Below are 23610 nucleotides of genomic sequence, written 5' to 3' on the forward strand. Positions count from 1 at the left end.
TCAAACAATCTTGAAAACCCTTGATCACAGGACTTTTGAAAAAAAAGAGATTTGTGAAGGACATTTTCTGTGAGGATTAAGAGCTGCCAAGTCAACCTTTATAGAAGAGAATTGCAAACCAGATTTTGCCAAATGTAGTAAGTAAGGAATAATTTGCTAGATCAGTTAATACATAGGGGATTCCCCAGTGTCCCTGACTAGAAGTACCTTGAGGCTAAGCTTTGATTTTTTTTGTGGTGGCGAACAAGTCAATGGCAGGAGTGCCCCCCAGTTTGAAAATGTTTTGTATGACGTTGTTGTATTAGACCAGCTTGTGGTTTTCTTGCAGAACTCTGCTGAAAGAATCTACCTGAGCATTTTGGTCACCTGGAAGGTGAGTTGCCGTGATAGTCAGATCCCCGGCTATGAGCCATTTCCAGACTGTTTGGGCCATGTGTGACAAGGGCCTGGACCTATTTTCTCCCAGCTTGTTGAGGCAGTACATGGTGATTGCACTGTCCTTCTGAACGAGCAGGGACTGGGATCTGAGTGATGGGCAAAACACCATCAGCACCAGATGGACTGCACGTAGTTATAGGAGAGTGATATGTCATCTCTCGCTGTGACCACTTGCCCTGAATTTGGAGGTGAACCATGTGGGCTCCCCATCCCAGTAGTAATGCATTTGCCACTATTGTTTGAGGAGGAATCTCCTGATGAAATGGCATACCTTGAAGCAGGTTGGCTGGGGAGCACCAGCATTTCAGGGACAGCTTCGCATGAAGGGATAGTTTTATCCTGTCTTTCCAATTGTCGATCAGTTGGTTACACTGGTCCTCGAAACATTTCTGCAAAGGTTGCATGTGTAGACAAGCAACTGATGTGAGGAAGATGTAGGAGGCCATCGCGCCAAGAAGAAACAATAGTGTTCTCACCGTTAGAGGAGACTTTCATGAGAAAATGACACTTCTGAAGGATCGATAAGCATCTCTCCAATGAAGAGCACACTTTTGCCTGCATTATGTCGATAGAGGCTCCCACATAACGTAAGGTTTGAACTGAGATGAACGTTGACTTGCTGAGGTTGACATGAAGCCCTGACCTTTGGAGGAGACTACAAGTCTAGTTGTAATGAAGCTGAGCTTCTGGAGACGTTGATGCCTTGATTAGCCAATCGTCTAGGTATGAGTAGATGAATATTCTGTGCTTCCTGAAATGGGCAGCAACTACTGCTGTGCCCTTTAAGAATGTTCAGGGTGCTGACTTCAGGCAAAATGGAAGTACTTGGTAATGATAATGGCCCTGCCCCACTTCGAACCTCAAGAACTTTCAATGTCTTCTGGCGATTGGAATATGAATGTATGCGTCTTGAAGGTTGATGGAACAGAGCCAATCTCCCACAGTAATTGGGGATAGATGTGATGTAAAGACATTACCCGGAACGTTTCTCACAGAATCCATCTGTTAGCTGTTTTGAGGTCAAGTATGGGTCTGAAATCGTTTTGGTCTTTCTTCTTCACCAGAAAGTATCTGTAATAAGTGCTTGACCCTCATTACTTGTGAGAAACAGGTTCCACTGCCTGCTTTTGTAAAAGGATGTTGACTTTCGATCGAAGCAATGGGAGTTGGAAACTAGACGGTTTCGGAGGTATGGACGCTGGAGGACTGGTGAACCTGAGACAATATTCATTTTGCACAATATTCAGAACTCAGGAGTCTTGTGTTATGTTTTGCCACTCTGCCATATAACAAGAAATGCTTTCCCCCATCGGAGTGGGTAACAGAAGAGGGGGGAGTAGTAATTCAGGGTTTTGATCCTGATGATTGTTTTCCTCCTGCTGGGTGGATCCTCCCCTAGTCTGCTTCTGTTGGTAAAGTTGATAAGTCCGTTGGTAGTGTTGTTGGCACCCCTGCTGCCTCGGAGTGGTTTGAACGCTTTGAGAACAGAAACAGCATTTGTAGAGCCTGAAATATTTCCTCTGCTTTTGGGTCTCTTTGAGCCGACTGCCTTGAGAGTCCGCATATCCAGTTTCATTTGTGCCATCTCATCATTGGTGTGGCATCCCAAGAGGGTAGTACTGGAGAATGAGAGATTCAATATCATCTGTTTAGAGGGATGCAGGACAGAGCCATGAATGCCTTCTCAAAGCGACGCTGTGGCAGTACTCATGTTCCACTAATACAGAAGAGTCTGCTGCAGCACTAATGATTTTGTTGAAAACTATTAATCCTTCATTTAGGATTTCCATGAAGTCTTCCTGTTTATCTCTAGGGAGATGTTCTGCGAACTGTTGCATGGATTCCATAGTGCCCAGTCATAACGGTCAAGAAGTTCAGTTGAACTAGCTGCTTTAATTGTGGTTGCTGCAATGTTGCAAACTTTACGACCCACCAAGTGTAACTTTTGACACTCCTTATCGGGAGGCACTGTAGAAGTGGGGGTAGTGGCATTGAGCTTTTTTGCCACTACCACAATAACTGAGTCTGGAGATGGGTCAATATGGAGAAAAGCAGGATCTTGTTCCAGGCGATATTTCTTTTGAAGCCTCAATGGAGCTGGTTTAACCAAGGCTGGAGTTAGAAAAGATCCATAGCCAGTTCTAGGAGACCTGGCACTAGTGGCAGGAATGATCTTCATGCTGACCTGTGTTGAAGTGTCTCAAATATTGCAGATGTTGTAGGAGTTGAAGTTGATATAGCAAGATTAGGTTTTGCAGTTCCCCTCTCCAAGAGCTCTGAGGTGGGGAATCTGAAAGTTTTGGAGAGTACCGTCTGGTAGAAGTGGAAGATATATCCATGGTATGATGTCTAGACTGAGACCGTTGTAAATAATGACGATGCCGAGAGCGCCTGGAAGATGTGTGCCTTGGGCTATGAAGAGGGCAGGTTGAATGATGGCGCGATCTGGACTGAGATCTGGGCCTCGGTGTGGGAGTGGCTGGTGCTGGTGTAGGAAGCACTGGAGGAGTTTGAGGAGGTGGTGGCGGAGGTCGAAGAGGAGGTAGAGGAAGAGGGGTTAGTGCCGGTGAAGGAGAACATGGGTTGACCCTTGAAGTGGAGTATGTACTGGAATACTCTGAATCTGGTGATGGATAAATATGTCTCCTTTTTCCTTGCCTATGAGCCCTATTGCTAGGCTGACCTGCCTAGGGTTCTGGTGTTTGACTCTGCCCTAGTTCTGTGGGAGACAGTCTGGCATATTAGGAAGCTTCTTGTGCAGGACAATGGACAATTTTATATGGGTTGAGAACCATGGTTGTCCGGCCCACATGGGGGCCACCAGGATGAGGATAAGGGATGTTTGACACTGTTTCCTTACTATGTACAGTCGAAATGGGAGAGGAAAAAAACTGTATGTAAAGGTCCCTCACTAGTTCGACCACAAAGCATTGCCCATGGACTGGGAGGTGGAAACCTGAAGGCAAAGCTTGGGCATTTTGAGTTTTTCCATGTGGAGAAGAGGTCTGCATGGGACACCCCTACTGTCCCTGACGAAAGCAAGGGAATAGGAATTGTGAGTGCAGTTCCCACTCATGGACTTGTTGCTGCACCCAGCTGAGCAGGTTTGAAAATTTGTTGTCCACACAGACTCTGTCAGGCAATTTAATTGGGGTGGATTACCCAATGGCAAATTAGCTGAGCTAATGCGGACAGTCGAATAGTGTGTATGCTGCCTTTCTTTTGCAAGTAAAACATGGTGATCATGTTGTCGGTTCGTAACAAAACCACCTTCCCCTGAATGTCGGTCTTCCCCTGTAACCATATGTTTGTAGCATATAGTACTGTAGATTCACATTCTCTGCCAGCTAGTGTTGATTCCGATGTTTGCAATACGTTTTTCTTCAAAGTAGTTACTGTCACAAGACCTGTTATGACTCCACCCTTTGTCCACAATGCACCAACACCCACATTGTATTATTTTCTACTCAGCGAGAGTAGTGTAAGTGGAGAGTAGTTTTGAAGACAGTGTATTGTACATAGTAAAAGGTAAAGGCGAAAAATATCTGATCAGCGCTTACTTCCTGGCAGGAAGGTGGGTAGATAGGACTCTACTGCACTACAAGTTACAAATGATGGTTGCATGGTAAGTAACATTTTTCATTCATAATGAGAAAGTAGATATACATGCTCGGCATAGACGATAAAGCAGTCCCTCTCCAGAGTGGTAGCTATCAAGCTGATGATGGAGATGTTTGAAAAAGTTTTCTTAAGACCATTTATCCAACTAAAGTCTACTGACGCGCAAGAACGTCAACACAGTAATGCTTGGTGAAGGTATGCGGCATTCATCAAGCAGCAGACTTTCAGATATACATTATTGGGATTTTTCCAAGAATACTAGAGTTGTGCACTTTTTGTGTGTAGAGTAGGCTCTAGGGGCACAGGGAATGTGCGCTTAATCTTGGCACAGCAAGTCTGTATGCATTTTACCATCCACCTGGCAAAGCAAGCTCTAGAGATGGCACCACCCATATGAAGTTTGGTGAAGGCTAGAAAAAGCTGAGCAGATTATCTATAAGACTCAACTTAGTACTGGAGTGGATTTTCTAAAAGACTCTCAGTGTAGTACAGAAGCACTCTCTTGCCATCCAGAGTGTGAAGAGCCCTTTCTATGTTAGACTCTAGCTGTGGGAAGAAAAAAGGCAGCTCAATAGTCTGGTTCACAGGGAAAGGCGAAACAACCTTGGGCAGAGATTTGGGCTCTTATTCATATGTAAAGGGGAAACAACATTTGGTAGAAATTTGCAGTTGGTGCGACAATCTACAGTGTATACTACCTTGTGAATATGAAAAAATGATTCTTGTTATGAGTATTTGAAGAGCACGTGATCTAACCTAGTACAGTTCCTGGTGCTGAAAGCTGGAGCAGCCTTGGCCAAACCAGGGCCCAACCTAGAAATTCAGCCAAGTTTTCAGTTTCTTTCAGAATGCAGAAACTGGCATGCAGTGGCAGGTCGTTCCAGGCTTTAGGATCCAAGATGGAGAAAGCATGATCACTGGGTCTGAGTAAGCTGAGGACATGTGTGAGTTGCAGTCCAGCTCAGCAGATGTGTGAGGTTGATTTATGGAAGTTTTTATTTTCTTCCTTCACTACTTGCAAGCAAACTGTATAACAGGTAGTAATAACACATCCGTAAATTAGAGTATAATGTCAGGGATGAAAAGGGAAGCCAACTATATCCCCATCACCTCTATTGGCCCAGAAGTCAGACAAGTAATTATAGGGAAAATAACATTAACACCAATTATGCGCCAAAAGAGAGATAGATCCTCCATTGAAACAGCTGCAAGGTGCGACAGGCGTAGTATCAGGTTCAGAGTAGCTGATTCGTAGGTCTCGGACGGGCCAACGGCATAAGCCAGATGTTCCCATAAGTGCAAAATTAGGGGAATAAGTAGGTAAGCCTGCAGGAGACTCCATATGTCTCTGGATCTACAAGTGGGTGGCATGAATTTGGCATATAGTTCCAATGGTTCACTGCAGTATAGATAGGATTAAACCATTCCTTATATTTAGGGGATCTTCCTCTGCCCCAACAGCAGGCCACCTGTCTCTTGCCCAGCAGGAGCGCCAAGGCAAGAAATATCTTATGTGGCGTGGATATTCCTGCTACCCACCCAAACAGAGCGATCTTATGGGTTAAGGACATTTCCGCTTCAACCTTATTAGACCGTGTAGTTATCACTTTGATCCAGTATGCAAGCACTGTATCGAACTGCAAACCTAAATGCAAAATATAGTCTCAGACATACCACATCTCTCACAAGTGGATTTCTCTTTTAGGCCAAACTTCTACAGTGCAGGAGGGGCACAGCATGCTATCTAGAGAAACTTTTAATGGGTGATGTGAAGCTGCTACGAAATTTCATGCCAGTCTGAGCATGGCAGAACCTCCACAACCCCTCTGACAATTCCAATCCAAACTCCTCTTCCCATCTGGTTGGTCTGAGTGACCACAGGGGTCTCTTCCTGAGCTAATCAGTACAGACTTGAGATTAGATTCTTAGTGGAGATGGCTGTTGAAAAGTGTCCCCAAAGTTTGGAAAGGAACAGGCTCAGAGGGGAATTGGGGGCACAGCCTTTGTGCTGGATTCCTGCACCTGATAATACATAAATACATCTAAAGGGGAATAAGGGGAATTTCTCTTGAACTACGCTAGTGTAATGAAAGGACCCTACTACATAGGTCGCCTCAAAGTAGCAGGCCTCTGTTAGTCAGCTGGGCTATAGCCTTAGCTTTGTGCATTACTGGCAGGAGCCGATGATAGCTAAGTAACAATTAAGAGTAGATGAACTTACCGCATGTTTCAAATGTGCAAGTGGTAGTGGCTATTAAGTGGGTGCGGCCAGAGGAAGGTGTGACAATTAGCGATTGTAGAGGGACCGGAGCCTCCACGTTTTTTTCATTTGTAAGATGCGTCAAGTAAGGGGATGGCTGACACCAATAATAGGCAAAGTGAGCCTGAGCACTCAAGAAGTATAATTCCGGACCAGGGGCTTTAACACCACCCTGAAGGCCATTCCTCGGCTCTAAGCTATGGAACAATCTGCTGTGACACCCGAGATCCTGCACCTCTCTGCCCTATTTCCACAGACAACTAAATACGTGACTGTTTTGAATCCATATGAGTTGGGATTAACTTTATCTGTAGCTATAAACCCCGGGAAACTCAGAGTGGGTAGCTGTTTGGGCTATATGAGCATTTAACATAACTGATGAAAGAGTAACATGAGTGTCTTCCACTTAATTCTGGGCTGCTTGCCCTCCCTTGTCAATTTAGTCAGTTGAGTTCATAGCAAGTGTAGATAAGCTCTACTCTGTCTGGTGAGAGAAAGTGGTAGCAACATCCAGCACGTAATGTGCTCAGGAAGCTGGTCCATCACAACACCATGGTTTTTCCTCATGACCACATACATACCTTGACTGACCCACACACCCAGGTATTTTAGAGACTTGCTGCAACATTTCAGCGGGAAGTCTGGTGTGAATCTAAGTGTGCTAGTAGTGAGAGGGAATATCTGAGATTTAAATTGTTACACCCGACAGCAACAAATTTGATGTATCCTCATGATCATGTTGAGGCATCCAGAGGGGTCCTAACATAAAGGGTCATATCATCCGCACACAAAAACATGAGGACATAGCAGCTGGTATAACGAAGCACGTGTTCTGAATAGTGTTGGCTGGGCTTTTGAGCGAGGGGCTCCAGTGCAAGAGCGAAGAGGAGAGAGACGGCAGCCCAGCCTCGTGGGACAGCAATAGGTGAAGCAGTGAGTGACTCCATTTACCTGAAATCTGGCCACCTAAGAAGAATACAAAATCATAATCCAGCCCTGGAACTGATGAGGCAAGCCCATTTTGCACAGTATACTGAATAGAAATTCCCATTGTAGGTAATGAAATACCCTAGAGCAATCTAAAAAGGCAGCAACAGCAGGACGAACCGGATCCAAATTTCAGCAGGGCAAAGAGAGTGTGAAGTTATGAGCTGTAGAAAGGCCTGGAATAAACCCAGACTGTTTCGGTCTCATCGGGTCGGGCATAATAAGTGTTAAACAGTTGGCTATTCATTTGGCAGGGATTTTGAATTCAAAGTTCAGAAGCAAAAGGGGTCTGTAGGACTCACATTTACATGCTGGCTTCTCTAGCTTCTTGAGTGGAATGATTACCCTTCTCATTGACGGGGGAGCACTCGCCATGTTCGGGCCTCCTCATAGACTGCTAGCAAGTGCAGGGCTAGAAGAGCAGGATAAGGCGTATAACATTCTGCCAACAGCCCATCTGAGTCCGGCGCTTTGCTGGCAGGGAGCTCCCTGATAACTCTTTAACTTCTTCAATGTTGAAGGGTTGTGCAAGAAAAAGGCAATGAGCATAAACCAAGTCAGCTGAGAGCAAGGTCATCTTTATAGTCCGCAATTTGAGATGGGATGCATTAGCCCATGGAAGTATACAAAGTCTGATAGTATTGCACAAAGGCAGCCAAAGCAGTATCCTGGAGTCACAACCCAGTCACATCCTCCATTTCAAATACTTCATTAGCTGCTCAGAGGCAGATGATCATGCCAGTTAGTGACTTGCCACAGTGCTTTCCCTTTCCATAAGCATGAGCCTGTGCATACTTGCTATGGAAATTGCACTCCCTTTCCACCACTTCATTAAATTCAAAGTCTGTCTATGATCTGCTCAAACAAGTGACCATTAATCCCCTGGGTAAGAGACTGTGCCAATCCTCTGATCTCTCCCTTCATGCAAGTTAAATAAGCTGGAAGAGACTTCAGGATTCCGTTATGCTTGGATATGCACCTACCCCTGTTCGTAGGCTTTGTGGGTGATGGGGACCTTGCGGCTGCACTGTTAACTTTAGATATTGAGAAAGTGTTCAACACGCTCAACTAGGAGTATCTCTCTGAAGTACTGAGGAGGATGGACACGATATATCCTGAGCAAAATCGAACATTATACAAGTCATCAATCAAAATAAAGCATCATATTCCAAGATAGGTGTCAGTCTTCTTCTTTAATATTCACAACAGCATCCCTTTGATTGCTAGCTACTGAGGAGGATGGGCCTGGGTCTGTGCCAGGATATAGTTGTGTGGCATATAGAGTTGGAGGGCAACACTCACATTGCAGAGGTACACACCCAGAGGGGTCGGTGGGTTTTTTCTGCAGGTTACGACTGACTTTGGTGTGGTGTCAGGCCTACAGGTTAATAAGCAATAAACAGTACTGTTCCTTTCTGCACACCAGGCTAGTCTACCCATGACTGGGCTCCGGTGGTAGACTAAACATTTCTGCTATCTGGGGATACAGGTGGCTCCTACTTCAGAGGCTCGCTACCGGCTCAATTTGGGAAGGGTAATGGGGGGCCTGGAGGCATCTGTCTGTTTTTCGATTTGCTTGCCTTTGGCAGAATAGCCATTACCAAGATGGTATTGCTACCGCAATGCCTGAACGTACTACAGAACGCCAAGTGTAATATCCCGAGCTCTACATTTGCTAAGCGTAACAGTCTGTTGGTGTCCCTCGAGTTGGCTGATAAGAGGCGCAGGGTAAAGTTGGACATGGAGCTGGGGGGACTGGGGCTACCGGACTTGCAGATGTACTATTTGGCAGGACTGATGCAGTACACAGCACAGTGATGCATGGGAGGTTCGAATGCGGAAAAGGTACTGCTTGTGGACTGGAGAGCTGATTCCTGTATGAGAAGGATTGTCCCTGTATTGGTCGGAGGTGACTGAAGCCTTGGAGCAGTCGGTTGTAAGGGTGCTTCAAAGGGAGCCATGTGCGAAGTTATTACCCCTTGGCAGGCTGTGGCCTTTTAGGCAGATGCAGGCGCCAATGAATATGATGCAGTCGTCCGAGGGGGATGCACATGGTTTGGGATCGGTATCTGAACTGCACTTTCCTGCCAATGGGGGAGACACAGAATCTGTATCAGCTGCAGCAGGCTCAGTTTCTGCAATGTGCAAAGATGTCCCGTTCGGCTCGTAAGATCTGGACGGAGTCCCCAGACGCACCTCTGGAGTCTCGGACACTATAACTCCTATTGGATCCTGGCTCCACTAGGGGTTTGATATCCATATTTACAAAGCTCTCAAAGGGGATCGACAGATTTACATGACGGAGGCTTCGAGACAGATGGACGGATGACTTGCTGAGCCACTTTTGAAGGGGGTCTGGAAGAGAGCCTGTGCTTAGGTCCAAGAAGTGACTAGTAACACATGGTTTAAAACATACCCAGTGTTAAAACGTGCATCACACTTCTTTGACGCATCAAAGGCTACATAGGATCCACTCGTCGCGTTTGGCTGTCAGCCCCAGATGTGGGACAGATCCGACGACCTGTCTCCATATGACTTGGGAATGTAACAAACTACAGTGTTACTGGGCAAAGGTCCTGACAACAATATTGAATTGTCTCACCTCAATTCCAGTCACATCTCAGGGTAGTAGACGACTGGATGTCCACTAATGTCAATCTTAATTCAGGCAAAACCTAAGGTCATTGTACTAGATAGCCATCCTTCTGTATGGGCACCCAGCTGGTGGCCCAATGTTCTGGGCCAATGTACATTACCCACCACAACTGTGAAGAATATTGGGAGTCCTGTTGGATGACCTGCTCTATTTCAAACTGCAGATATCTAAACATATCTAAAAAGTCTCGGCAAACTGTGAAAAAGAAAAACCTTTACTGTAACATCCAAGCACTTACTTGGTGTATACATAATTATACAAATGCCCTATAGCTTGATCTCAGTGCATGTACAACCCACCATCTTCTAACTGTTCTACCTGCTGAATCACTCACCCTTTTAAAGCCACATTTCAGCTTTACATTGGCCTCCAATCAAGTTTTGCATTTGTTTTAAAGCCTTACACAACAATGTCCCATAGTCATTTATTATGTTCTCCCGGCATGTGCCTTCTAACCATCTAAGGTTTTTCACAACTCTCCTATTGGAATTCCCCAAGATTTGTTTCTCATCAGGTCCCAAAAGCTTTGAAATCCCTCCCTCCAAAGAAAAGACAAGATTTCAACTATCATGATTTCAGGACGAAACTGAGAAAATGGCTCTTTAAGATAGATGCTTCCTATACCCAGCGTGCAAAGTATCAGTGAAAACACCACCAAAAGGAATACCATTTCCATCACCAACAACATGTGATTACAGACACAACTGTGGCAAATGGCCGCACGAAGATCAACACAAGGGCACCTAAAGCGGTCTCTGGGTCTAAAGCAATGTTGAATATATGGAACACCTCACAATACGTTTAACACAGGAGTCGAAGAACCGACCCAACCAGCATAAGCATCCAAATGCAAACATATTCCCACCTTCTCATGCCCATCAATGTCACTGGCCTGGCTTGTACCTTCAGGGTGAGTGCTTTCCTCACTCAACACATGCACAGGACATTTCAGTAGTCGCACCAATCCCTCAAATTATTAAATAAAAAGAAATCATACTATGCTAGTTTATCACCAGCATTTAGTAGCTACAAAATTTTCCTTCTCATCCTCCCTACTGATGGTAGAGCAACGCCACTCACTCAACTCTCTCGAAGATAGTCCTCCCCTGGTCTCTTTTATCCAATGACTAAAAGCTGAGTGGAGCCATTGGGATTCACGAATGTGACCACAAAGTCAAGCACAGATTCCCAGAATGGATGCACTAATCCACTGAGCCACCAGCCCCTGCTTGTTTCGGTTAATTCTCTCTGGCTCTCCATTTTCACTATTTTACTATTGCTTTCTCCGTTTCTCTTTTTATTGCTTTCTCTCAATGTTTCTTCCTTTTGCTCTGTCTTGTTCTGCTTATACTTTTTTATCTGTTGACTTTTGTTCCTGTATGCATGGGTCTGAAAGAGATTGAAGAATCCTACAAGTCAAGTCCAGACAAAATGCAGAGATAACGTGTGTAAACCGAAATCAGCAGTGACTTTGTGTTTACTTTCCTTTGTAGGTCTCATCTGAGACAGCGCATGCGCTGTCTCTTCGAGACATTTAGTAAGTGGCTTTTAAAAGTGCCACTAGAGGCTTTTGTTGGCCTTCAGCTTGCGTTCACGAGCTTGTGCACGTGCACAGCTGCCATCTGTATTTTTATTGCTGTAATCAGGCTCCTCTGCTTGCACTACCCCCCTCCCTTTTCCCCCTCCCTCCTGGTCAGCTTCATTTGTGTCTTCTAGCTGTGAATCATGCTCCTCTGCTCGCACTCCCCCCTCCCTTCTCCCCCTCCCTCTTCGTCTCTTTGTGTCTTCTATCACTGTGAATGCTCCTGCTCCCACCAGGCACACACACCACCAGCCGTCACTGCACGCTTCCACCAGCCGTCACTGCACGCTTCCACCAGGCACACACACCACCAGCCGTCAGTGCACGCTTCCACCAGGCACACACACCACCAGCCGTCGGTGCACACTTCCACCAGGCACACACACCACCAGCGGTCAGTGCACGCTTCCACCAGGCCCACACACCACCAGCTGTCAGTGCACACTTCCACCAGGCACACACACCACCAGCTGTCAGTGCACGCTTCCACCAGGCACACACACCACCAGCCGTCAGTGCACGCTTCCACCAGGCATAACACACCACCAGCGCACACTTCCACCAGGCACACACACCACCAGCTGTCAGTGCACGCTTCCACCAGGCACACACGCCACCAGCCGTCACTGCACGCTTCCACCAGGCACACACACCACCAGCCGTCAGTGCACGCTTCCACCAGGCACACACACCACCAGCCGTCGGTGCACACTTCCACCAGGCACACACACCACCAGCTGTCAGTGCACGCTTCCACCAGGCACACACACCACCAGCCGTCAGTGCACGCTTCCACCAGGCATAACACACCACCAGCGCACACTTCCACCAGGCACACACACCACCAGCTGTCAGTGCACGCTTCCACCAGGCACACACGCCACCAGCCGTCAGTGCACACTTTCACCAGGCACAAACACCACCAGCCGTCACACACTACCAGCCGTCGGTGCACACTTCCACCAGGCACACACCACCAGTCGTCAGTGCACGCTTTCACCAGGCACACACCCATCACCAGCCGTCAGTGCATGCTTTCACCAGGCACACGCGCCACCAGCTGTCCGTGCACGCTTTCACCAGGCATACACATCACCAGCCATCAGTGCATGCTTCCACCAGGCACACACACCACTAGCCGTCAGTGCAGGCTTCCACCAGGCACACACACCACCAGCCGCCAGTACATGCTTTCACCGGGCACACACCACCAGCCATAGTGCACGCTTCCACCAGGCACACACACCACCAGCTTCAGTGCACGCTTCCACCAGGCAAACACACCACCAGCCGTCAGTGCACGCTTCCACCAGGCAAACACACCACCAGCCGCCAGTTCACGCTTCCACCAGGCACACACACCACCAGCCGTCGGTGCACGCTTCCACCAGGCACACACACCACCAGACGTCGGTGCACGCTTCCATCAGGCAGACACACCACCAGCTGTCAGTGCACGCTTCCACCAGGCAACACACCACCAGCCGTCAGTGTACGCTTCCACCAGGCACACACACTACCAGTCGTCTGTGCATGCTTCCACCAGGCACACACACCACCAGTACATTTTTTCTCCGGGCACACACCACCAGCCATTAGTGCACGCTTCCACCAGGCACACACACCACCAGCCGTCAGTGCACGCTTCCACCAGGCAAACACACCACCAGCTGTCAGTGCACGCTTCCACCAGGCACACACACCACCAGCCGTCGGTGCACGCTGCCACCAGGCACACACACCACCAGACGTCGGTGCACGCTTCCATCAGGCAGACACACCACCAGCCGTCAGTGCACGCTTCCACCAGGCAACACACCACCAGCCGTCAGTGTACGCTTCCACCAGGCACACGCACTACCAGTCGTCTGTGCATGCTTCCACCAGGCACACACCACCGGCCGTCAGTGCACGCTTTCATCAGGCATACACACACACACACACACACACACACACACACACCCCCAGCCGTCGTTGCACGCTTTCACCGGGCACACACATCACCAGCAGTCAGTGCACGCTTCCACCAGGCACACACGCCACCAGCACATGCTTTCACTGGGCACACACCACCAGCCATCAGTGCACGCTTCCACCAGGCACACACACCACCAGCCGTCAGTGCACGCTTTTACCAGGCACACACACCACCAGCCATCAGTGCACGCTTTCACCAGGCACACACACTACCAGCCGTCGCACACTACCAGCCGTCGGTGCATGCTTCCACCAGGCACTCACCACCAGCCGTCAGTGCACGCTTTCACCAGGCACACACACACCACCAGCTGTCAGTGCACGCTTTCACCAGGCACACACACACCACCAGCCGTCAGTGCACGCTTCCACCAGGCACACAGACCACCAGCCGCCAGTGTAAGCTTCCAACATCCGTAATTGCACGCTTTCACCAGGTGCACACACCACCAGCCGTCAGTGCACGCTTTCACCAGGCACATACACCACCAGCCGTCAGTGCAGCAGGCAGGCTCTTCTCTGAGTTTCTTGGTAAATATGTGTTCGATGCCTGGGAGGGAGTGGGTCGAGTTTCCTTAAACCATGCGGAGTATGCAGGTGCAGTGCATGAACTCCTGTGTGTGAGTGAGTCATGCTGCCTGGGGCTCACTCACTCCACACTTGTAAATTGCGCCTGCACCAGGCTTTTCTCATTTGCAAATTTTGGCGCATGCGCACAGCTAAGCAGCTCTCACACCCCCGGGAATTACTACTTCCTTCAACCAGAATGGAAACAACATTCAGAGCAATGAAAGCAAGTTCATTTGATGCAAAGAACTGTTAACAAAAACCATGTCCAGCTATTGTAGATCTGTCAACTTAAACAAAACAGCAACAAAAAACAACCAAGCATTGGCATAGCCAATAGGTCTCGCTTTTTGGACCCTATAAGTATTTAGCTATGCAGCAGAATATCCTTGGTGCAACAACACCATCTGTTGCATGGCTAAACACTTATAAGGTCCCAAATGCGAGACCTATTGGCTATGCCAATGCTTGTTTGCCACATGCCTGCGCTTCTCCAAAAGCAGAGACTTTTTTTGTGGATTGCTGTCTCACTAATCTGCATGTCTACCTCTTCTTTGCATTTGTTCTTTTCAGTGGATATCCAGGTCATGGTGCAACTCTTTTTGCGGAGTCAAAGTTTCCATACAGAGCTTCAAGCATGCTTTCCTCTGTCCCGGTCTCTCTCTTTGTCTGCCGCTGCTTCTTTTATTCTATCAATTCCTGTATGTGGCCAATCTGTGTCTGCCACCAACAGCCTTTTTCTCTATCCACCCGATTCTATCTAACCCCTAACAGCCTCTTTGCAATTACATGGCTTTTTGTGTGATGGTGTATTTAAAAATTTTTTTTATATAGTGCAAACTCAACCCACCGGCATTAGAACACTTTACATGAGCACCACATTTGGTTACACATGGTCAGATTAAGTGATTTACCCTTGATCACAGAATCTTGAGCAGACGCAAGGTCTCAAACCTAGTTTCCAGTTCCAAATTCGGCATCTCTGGATATTATCTCCTCCCTGCATCTATGTATAGAGCAATCTCTATTCATTGTTATGTTTCGCATTATTTTCTGCACTTTGTATAACCTTTAATCATCAGTATGTTCATTCTGGTCTGTCTCTGTCCTTTTTCTGCCTGTATTACAATATGTCTCTATGAGAAAGTGCCCTCTTTCTTGCATGGTATGCCCCCACTTTTTGCTGAATTGCTGATGTTCTTTGACTGAGTGTGCCCTGGGCTCCTGCTAATCAGGTAGCCAGGGCCTATGTTCCTTCCCTTAAACTGCATTGAAGCCTAAACCCAATTGACATCTCTGGACACATGTCAGCCCCTGGTAAATTGTACCACAGGTACCCATGGCACTGTGACCAGAGAAGGCCTCTAAGGGCTGCAGTACTTATTGTGCCACCCTTAGAGGCCCTGTACCCTGACCCTAACACACTGCCTTTGCAGGCTGCGTGTATTGGTGCAGAACAAAGTGAAGAGTCAAAATGGCACACATCCCTGCGTGCCATGCCCAAAACCCACTGCCCTGGCATACATCAGTCACCCCTCTAGCTGGGTGCCCTATGCCAGTGATGAGGTTACAGGTGCAAGAGCCCTGTAGCCCTACAGTGCCCAAGTCCATTCCTGGGCACTGTAAATACAGTGCTGCCATTAAGAGTATATGGTGCTGGAATTGTTTCATTACTAATTCCACAACACCATGATGGCTACACTGAAGACTGGGAAGTTTGGTATCAAACTTCTCAGCACATTACACCCACACTGATGCCAGTATGGGATTTAATGTAAAATGCACAACAGAGGGCATCTTTTAAAGATGCCCCCTGAAACTCAACCAACTTCTAGTGACCTGACCGAGTGGCTGCCTAGGCTGCCAACACCAGACATGTTTCTGGACCCCTGGGTCGAGAGCTGCTGCTCTATGGGGCCTGATGCACTGCACATCCTGGGACGAGGTGCCAAGCCTCCTCCCCCAGGATGGGCAGGGTTCACGAAGGGGAAGCTTCAAAGGCATGCCGCCTCTCCAGACCATTTGCTACTTTCAGCAACTGGTCCCCACTGGTTCTACCCCCCACTTTGGGTGGGAGAACCGGCGGGAGAAACAAGTGAGGAAGAGAGGTGTGCCCTTCTCTGCCAACTCCACCCCTCAAGTGGGGGAGGGGAGGTGAAGCACAACCTTGAGTCCCACCATCTTGAGGATGGGGAGACTCAGGCAACCAGGAACAGGCTCCTGCACCCCTCCCACTGGAGAATGGCAGAATAGGGGGTGTACCCACCCCAGTGAAGGGACCCATTGGTCCCTGCCCTTTACCTACCCGTAACACCCCTAAATTTAGTATTTAGGGGGCACCCTGAACCTTGCTTCCTCAGATCCAGACAAGAAACAAGAAAGAAGATAAGAAGGACTGAAGAGCCGTGCAAAGCTAACAGGACGACAACGCCTACCTGCATGTCTCCCCCTCGAACCAGCTCCTGCGAAATCCCGGTGTGTTCTGCAGCCAGCAACCTCAAGAAACCCGGAGGACCTGTCTGCCTTCACTTCTAAAGACGCCTTCACTTCTAAAGACTGCATCTCCCATGAACACCGGATTTGTTCAAACTGCAGCTTCTGGTGCCAGCCAGAGACCACGAATCCAGCCCACTCTGCACCCGCCGAACCTGGCCTGAGCTCTAGTGGAAAAACACCACAAGGTCACCCCAACGATCCTGACCCGAGATCTGGCGAACCCAGATCTGCTTCCAGCTAACGCCTGCAGCCTAAATCCAGAAGGCCCCCCTAACTGCGACCAGGAGCTGGTAAGAAGATCCGACCCCAAAAGGTACACCTGCACCCGACACCCCACGGCCTTGTGTGCCCAAACTGACAGTTCCTAGCCAACCCTTAACTTCCCAACTTACCTCTCCAAGTGGTGGTCGCACTCAGAAGTCCTCCGTCTCCTGCCTGCAGTGCTTTTGCAAACCGGAGGTTCTCCATAGAAAACAACAGGGCGCCCTATGTCGGAATAGCACTTTGGACCCGGCCGCCCCAGTGCCACTGAGGGTGCACATTTTGTGCTACTTTGTTTCTCCATTCGCCCTGACCTTAACCCTAGGAGCTTTGCTCCCACTACCCAGTGGCCTGCTTGCCAGCAGCGACCAACCGGAGGCCCTCTATTCCCTATTGGATAACGTTGGGCCTCAAGAATCTGCACCCCGCTGCCCTAGTGCCGCTGAGGGTCCAACAACAGTGCATCACTGACACTGGGGGACCCCTGAGTCCAACTCCAGAACCTAAACTCCCACAGTTGTTTACTTACCTGTGAAATATTAACCTGTTTCCCTCCTATAGGATAACATTGACACTTGTTGTCCAAAAAGTTTCCAGTGTGGAGTTTTGAAATCTAAAAATATTCCTTAAAAATCGCACAAATAACCAAAACGTGTTTACTCAACTGTTTGCAGGAAATGTCCCAGTGTGGAATCAAGGTATCCAGCACGGAGTTAGAAAAGTAACATGAAAAGTAACTTACCTGCAATTTACTGTAAAAGCCTATACATTTCAATGTACTGAATTTGCTAAGTGTTGCATACTACTGCTTCCCTGTAAATCATACAAAGTACAATTTCTATTGCATTTTCAAACTGTTCTATATCCAGTAACTTATTACTGAAAAGTATTTAATGCTTACCTGTGTCAGGCTTGCTTGGTTCTAAAAAATGAACAAAAGTATATTTTTATACAAAAACAATTGGCCTAGAGTTCAGTTCTTGAGTGTGTGAATTCATTTGCTGACTAAGTGTGTACATCAAATGCGTAACACTGTCCTCTGATACTGCCTTACTGCTTGACCAAGCTACCACAATCAAAGAGTAAAGTTTTATCTAACTTTAACCTCTGCCTACCTCTGGGGGACACTTGGACTCTATACACACTATACCTCATTTTGGTGTAGTATATATAGAGCCAGTTTCTTACAGTCTCGGGTCTTATCTGCTTGTGTGTTCATCACATGACTATGCAAGCGTGACCATCTCTGACTCCTCCTTTTCCTGGGACTGCACAGTCACACAATAAGTTCTGCTAACCAAAGAGAGGCACCACTTACTTTCTAATGTTATTTTATGGCTCCGTGTTGAGTATGTGTTGGAATGCGTGTGGCACTGGTAAGGAGAGCGGATATTTCAAAACCAGTGGTTTCCACCACACACACCTACTTTGCCACTGTTACCAGGCAGGCTGCAATCACACATCAAGAAGTTGAAATGGTTTGAGGCTGCATGAATAGTCTCCATAATAATGAATGAATCCTTTATTTAAGGATAGGGAGCAAACACAGGCAATGGAAATGCCAGCCTGCATTCTGGAATGTGATTTCATTTTAAGTATAGAAACAGAATATGCCAAATCAAAAAGTATGTTCCCATCAGATCCCACCAATTGCAACCACTGTGCCAGCATGTAACTTCTCTGTCAACTACGACACTAACACAAAAAAGATGCGTATAAAAAGTTAATAAATTGACATTGCTAACATTTTACTTAAATTCGAGATGTCCACACTTTAACTTTGCTGTCTTCAATGCAACTCCCAAGATAGCAAAATCGACAGTTTGGTTAAAAGCCATGAACATGTGGACATTTCTTACCCTACTAGATTGAACAAAGAGGTTACATCAAAGCATAGACAAAATAGAAGATGGACGTGTATATCTGATGCAAAAGAGGATACTTTAATGTGGAACACAGTAGGAAAAGAACACCATACCTGGATCAATCCCCAGTGCATTTGAACTTGTAGTTGGCCTCTCATGTAGATCCTCTGTCTGTTCTTGCTGCTGCTGTTGCTGCCTGAATAAAATGGACAATGTAACTAAACCAATACAAAAAATTCGTTCAGGACCATAACCATAGAAAATATTGCAGCAATGGCTCTACATTATTTCTAAAGGAACATCCAGTCAATAATTTTACAAGATGCTGTTTCTATGCTTCGTATGGCATCAACAAACATCACCAGGTCAACATGAAAATTGACTTGTTACAAATTAAAACTTCATGCCCCATCTCAGAATAAATAAAATGTAGAAATGTTTCTTTTTCCTATAATACACAAAAATAAACTGATCTAACCGCTAACATAAAACTAAGTAAATTGAAAATGCGTTTGTAACAATTTCTATCTAAGGGAAGGATTTGGTACCTACGCTTTAAAAAAATAAAATACATCCAGGATTAATGGGAACACTGTTCCTGTTTTACCATTATCTACTGTGTAATATTAACTGGCAAGGTTACAGCTACACTGCTTCCCTTTACTTTTGTCACCAAGAGTGGAGTAACTAGGATGAAAAAAGTGGGATATGTACAACCTACTTGTGCACATTCCCTGTCTAGCGTGTTTCAGTTCCTTAAAACGAATATGCTACTTACCAGTATTCATCTGTTCTTGGCATGTAGTGCTGCTGACATTCATATCTGTGCATAGATCGCCGCCTAGTGTTGGGTCCGGATGATTTCACATTGTTGTCCTGGAAGAGTCTTCGAAGTATCACGAGATAGGTGGCTCCTCCCCTGGACTACAGTGCGCATGGGCATCCACTCCATCCTCAGATTGTTTTTCGCCATAGTGGCAAAGATGGAGTGTAATACCGTAAGTGATGACCATGCTAAGAGTTATTCTGAGTGCTGCAGCCGCTACAGGCGCAGGGGAGGAGGGCGGGCGATATGAATGTCAGCAGCCCTACATGCCAAGAACAGATGCATACTAGTAAGTAGCATATTCGGTTCGAGGCATGTGGGCTGCTGAATTCATATCTGTGCATAGAATATATAGCAGTCCCTCCATTAGCGGCGGCCGCCCGTGCCAGCTGCAGCAGTTTGAAAAAGTGTTTTTAGAACAGCCTGCCCTACAGCTGCCTGCTGTTTGGAGTGCACATCTACGCAGTAGTGTTTTGTAAATGTGTGTGTGGTAGACCATGTGGCTGCTCTACATATGTCTTCTAAAGGAATATTTCCAAAGAAAGCCATGGAGGCCCCCAACTTTCGCATGGAGTGGGCCCTTGGGGGAACCGTTAATGTGCGCTTAGCCTTTTGATAGCAAGTCTGAATGCACTTAACGATCCACCTGGCTATACCTGCTTTGGAAATGGGGTTGCCTTTGTGTTGTGGCGAAAAGGCAACAAACAGTTGTTTTGTTTTCCTAAAATCTTTTGTCCTATCTATGTAGTACATTAGAGCTCTTTTGACGTCTAGTGTGTGGAGCATTCTCTCTGTCACTGACTCAGGATTCTGGAAGAAAACTGGCAGTTCTATAGTCTGATTGATATGGAACTGTGAAACCACTTTAGGCAGAAACTTAGGGTTAGTGTGGAGTACCACCCTGTTGGAGTGAATCTGTATGAATGGCTCCTGGATAGTCAGTGCCTGAAGTTCACTAACTCGTCGTAGCGATGTGATTGCTATTAGATAAGCCACTTTCCACGTCAAGAATTGAATCTTGCATGAGTGTAGAGGATCAAAAGGTGGACCCATCAGCCTGGTGAGGACCACATTTAGGTTCCATACAGGTGCTGGTGGGTGTCTGGGAGGAATAACTCCTTTGAGTCCCTCCAGAAAGGCTTTGATGGCAGGCCCTCTGAAAAGTGAGAGATGCTGTCTGTTTTGGAGATAAGCTGCTTTTGCGGACAAATGTATACGAATTGAAGCACAGGCCAGATTGCATTTGTATAGATGTAAAAGATAACAAATGATGTTGTGAGTAGATGCATCTAGCGGATTGATGTTGTGGTCGGCACAATAAATGACAAACCGCTTCCATTTTGCCGCATAACATGCTCAAGTGATGGGCTTTCTTGCCTCCCTTATGATATCCATACAGTCAGGAGGCAAGTTGAGGTAGCCAAATTCTAAGACCTCAGGAGCCAGATCGCCAGGTTGAGCCGTTGCGGATCTGGATGCTGATTGTCGCCATGGCTCTGCGTCAAAAGCCTGGGTGTGAGGTGCAGCCTTTGATGCAGTACCACGGACAGTTCTAGAAACGTGGTGTACCATGGTTGGCGTGCCCACGTTGGAGCAACCAGGATGAGAGTCATCGAGTGTTGCTTCAGCTTGCGTGCCACCAGTGGTATTAGAGGTGCTGGGGAAAAAGCGTACGCAAATATGCCTGACCAGTTCATCCATATCGCATTTCCCTGCGACTGTGGGTGTGGGTGTGGGAAACCGGCGGCAAAGCTTCAGCATTTTGCGTTTTCCCTTGTGGCGAACAGGTCTATTTCTGGATGACCCCACTGCTGGAAGTACGGTTGGAGTACTGATGGATATATCTCCCACTCGTGCATATGGTGGCTGTACCTGCTGAGCAGGTCCGCCATCTGATTGTCCTTGCCCGGGAGGTGTTCCGCCATGAGGAAGATGTTCCTCTGAATGGCTCACTTCCACATGCTCTGAGCCAGATGAGACAACTGTGGAGAGTGTGTACCTCCCTGCTTTTGTATGTAGTACATGGCCGTCATGTTGTCCCTCCGGATCAACACAACCTTGTTGCACAAATGTACCTTGAATGCTTTCATCGCCATGAAGATAGCCATCAGTTCCAGAAGGTTGATGTACATCTTCCTCTGCTGTACTGTCCATAGTCCCTGCACCGTGTAGTGGAGTACATGAGCTCCCCATCCCTGGAGCGATGCGTCAGTCGTCAGTATTATCTGTGGCACAGGCTTCTGGAACGGTCGGCCCCTGTAAAGTTTTTGTGGATTCCACCAATGCAGAGAGTTGTATGCGCGACCGGTCACCAACACTAGGTCTTTCAATTGTCCGTGAGCCTGATTCCACTGACGTGATAAGCACTCCTGAAGCGGACGCATTTGTAGTCTCGCGTGCGGGACTATGAAAATGCAGGAGGCCATCATGCCTATCAACTGCATAAACACCCGTGCTGGAAGCGAGTGTTGTGGTTTGAATTTGCGTATCAGCAATTGCATGCTGTTGATCCTCACCGAATTTGGCTGTGCTTTGGCTGCCAGAGTATCTATTGTCGCGCCAAAGTACTGCCGTACGTGGGCGGGCTGAAGGTGGGACTCTGGATAATTCAGTGAAACCCCCAGATCGTGAAGGTGAATGGTGTGGGACATGTGGGCAGCACATTGCCTGGCCGACTTCGCCTGGACAAGCCAGTCGTCCAGATAAGGGTAGACGTGAACATTCTGTCTCCGTAGGTGTGCAGCCACTGTCGCCAGGCACTTGGTAAACACCCTGGGTGCTGTCGTCACTCCGAAAGGGAGGACCTTGAACTGATAATGCTGATCCTGAATGGTGAACCTGAGGTATTTTCTGTGTGACGGGTGTAGCGGTATATGGAAATATGCATCCTTCAGATCTAATGTTGCGAGGAAATCTCCCTGACTGAGTAACGGTAGAACCTGCTGTAATGTGAGCATGTGAAAGTGTTCTGAGAGAATGTACTGGTTTAGGGGCCTGAGGTCCAGTATGGTTCTGAGGGACCCTGTCCTTTTTTGGGATCAAGAAGTACAGCGAGTACACCCCTGTACCTTTTTGTTCTACAGGCACGAGCTCTTTGGCTCCTTTTTGCAGCATGCCGACTACCTCCTGCTGCAATAATTGCAAATGCTCTGTGGACATAGGACGGTGTCTTGGGGGAATGTTGGGTGGAGTGGATGTTGACTCCAGACAATAACCGTATTGGATAAGTTGCCTCACCCACCTGTCTGTAGTGATGGATTTCCAGACCGGCAGGAACTGTTGTAGTCTCCCCCCGACCGGTGTGGTATGGTCGGGGGGCAGTGACAAGACGTCACTGTTTGTTAGTGGCGGAGGATCGGGAGCTGTTGTTTCCACGACCTCTGCCCTTGGTGCTGTTTCCACGATAGCCACCCCTACTATGTTTGGTGTAGGTTGTCTACTTGCCTCCTTTACTGTATTGTGTCTGCTGGGACAGCTGGCCTCTGGAAGCTCCTCTATTGTTGGTGCGACGAAAGGAACCACCTCTGAACTGCTGTGACTGTAGAGCCCCCATAGACTTTGCAGTCTCAGTGTCCTTTTTAGGTCTCGTAGCGATACAGTGCGTAAGCACTGTACTCGCCGAGATCTATTGTTACTGACTCTGCTTCCCAGGAGACAGTGCCGGCCGCGCGCATTGCCTCTTCAAGGAGGCGATTTGAGCGGGGCACGCTCGCGAACGCGCTCAGCTGCTGTCTCCTGGGAAGCTCCAAACACCATACACGCATGCGCAAACACAGAGACACACACACACACACAAGCGCCCATGCACGCACACACCCACACATACAGAGAACCCACCCCCGCCGTCGCATACACACACGCGCGCACACACACACCCACACGTGCACCGAGTGTCCCCCCCATCCCCCCTTACCCCCCCAGCCCACTTACCGCCACTCCGGACTTCAGCCGCCACCACTGCTCCTCTCCTGGCCAGGCACTCCGTGGGCGCGAGCTTCCAACAGGAAACGGAAGTCCCGTCCCACGGTAGTTTTCCTCACGCGCACCACACGACCAGCTGGGGAGTACAGGAGC

General features: G+C 47.8%; 1 protein-coding gene across 2 annotated transcripts in view; it reads right to left on the reverse strand.

Annotated features, from left to right (window-relative positions):
- Positions 1 to 23610, reverse strand: part of ATXN3 (ataxin 3) — a 357787-nt gene that overhangs the window by 6078 nt on the left and 328099 nt on the right. The window contains exons 10-11 of one of the 2 annotated variants that reach the window (XM_086937683.1): positions 18824 to 18906; positions 17747 to 17767 (exon numbers count right to left, since the gene is read on the reverse strand). In XM_086937683.1, coding sequence (XP_086793809.1) covers positions 17747 to 17767; positions 18824 to 18906 — 104 coding nt within the window. The remainder of the gene's footprint in view (positions 1 to 17746; positions 17768 to 18823; positions 18907 to 23610) is intronic. The other variant, XM_086937684.1, reaches the window with a different exon arrangement.

The sequence above is a fragment of the Lissotriton vulgaris genome, chromosome 9 (assembly GCF_964263255.1).
Source record: "Lissotriton vulgaris chromosome 9, aLisVul1.2, whole genome shotgun sequence".
NCBI classification, from domain to species: Eukaryota; Metazoa; Chordata; class Amphibia; order Caudata; family Salamandridae; genus Lissotriton; species Lissotriton vulgaris.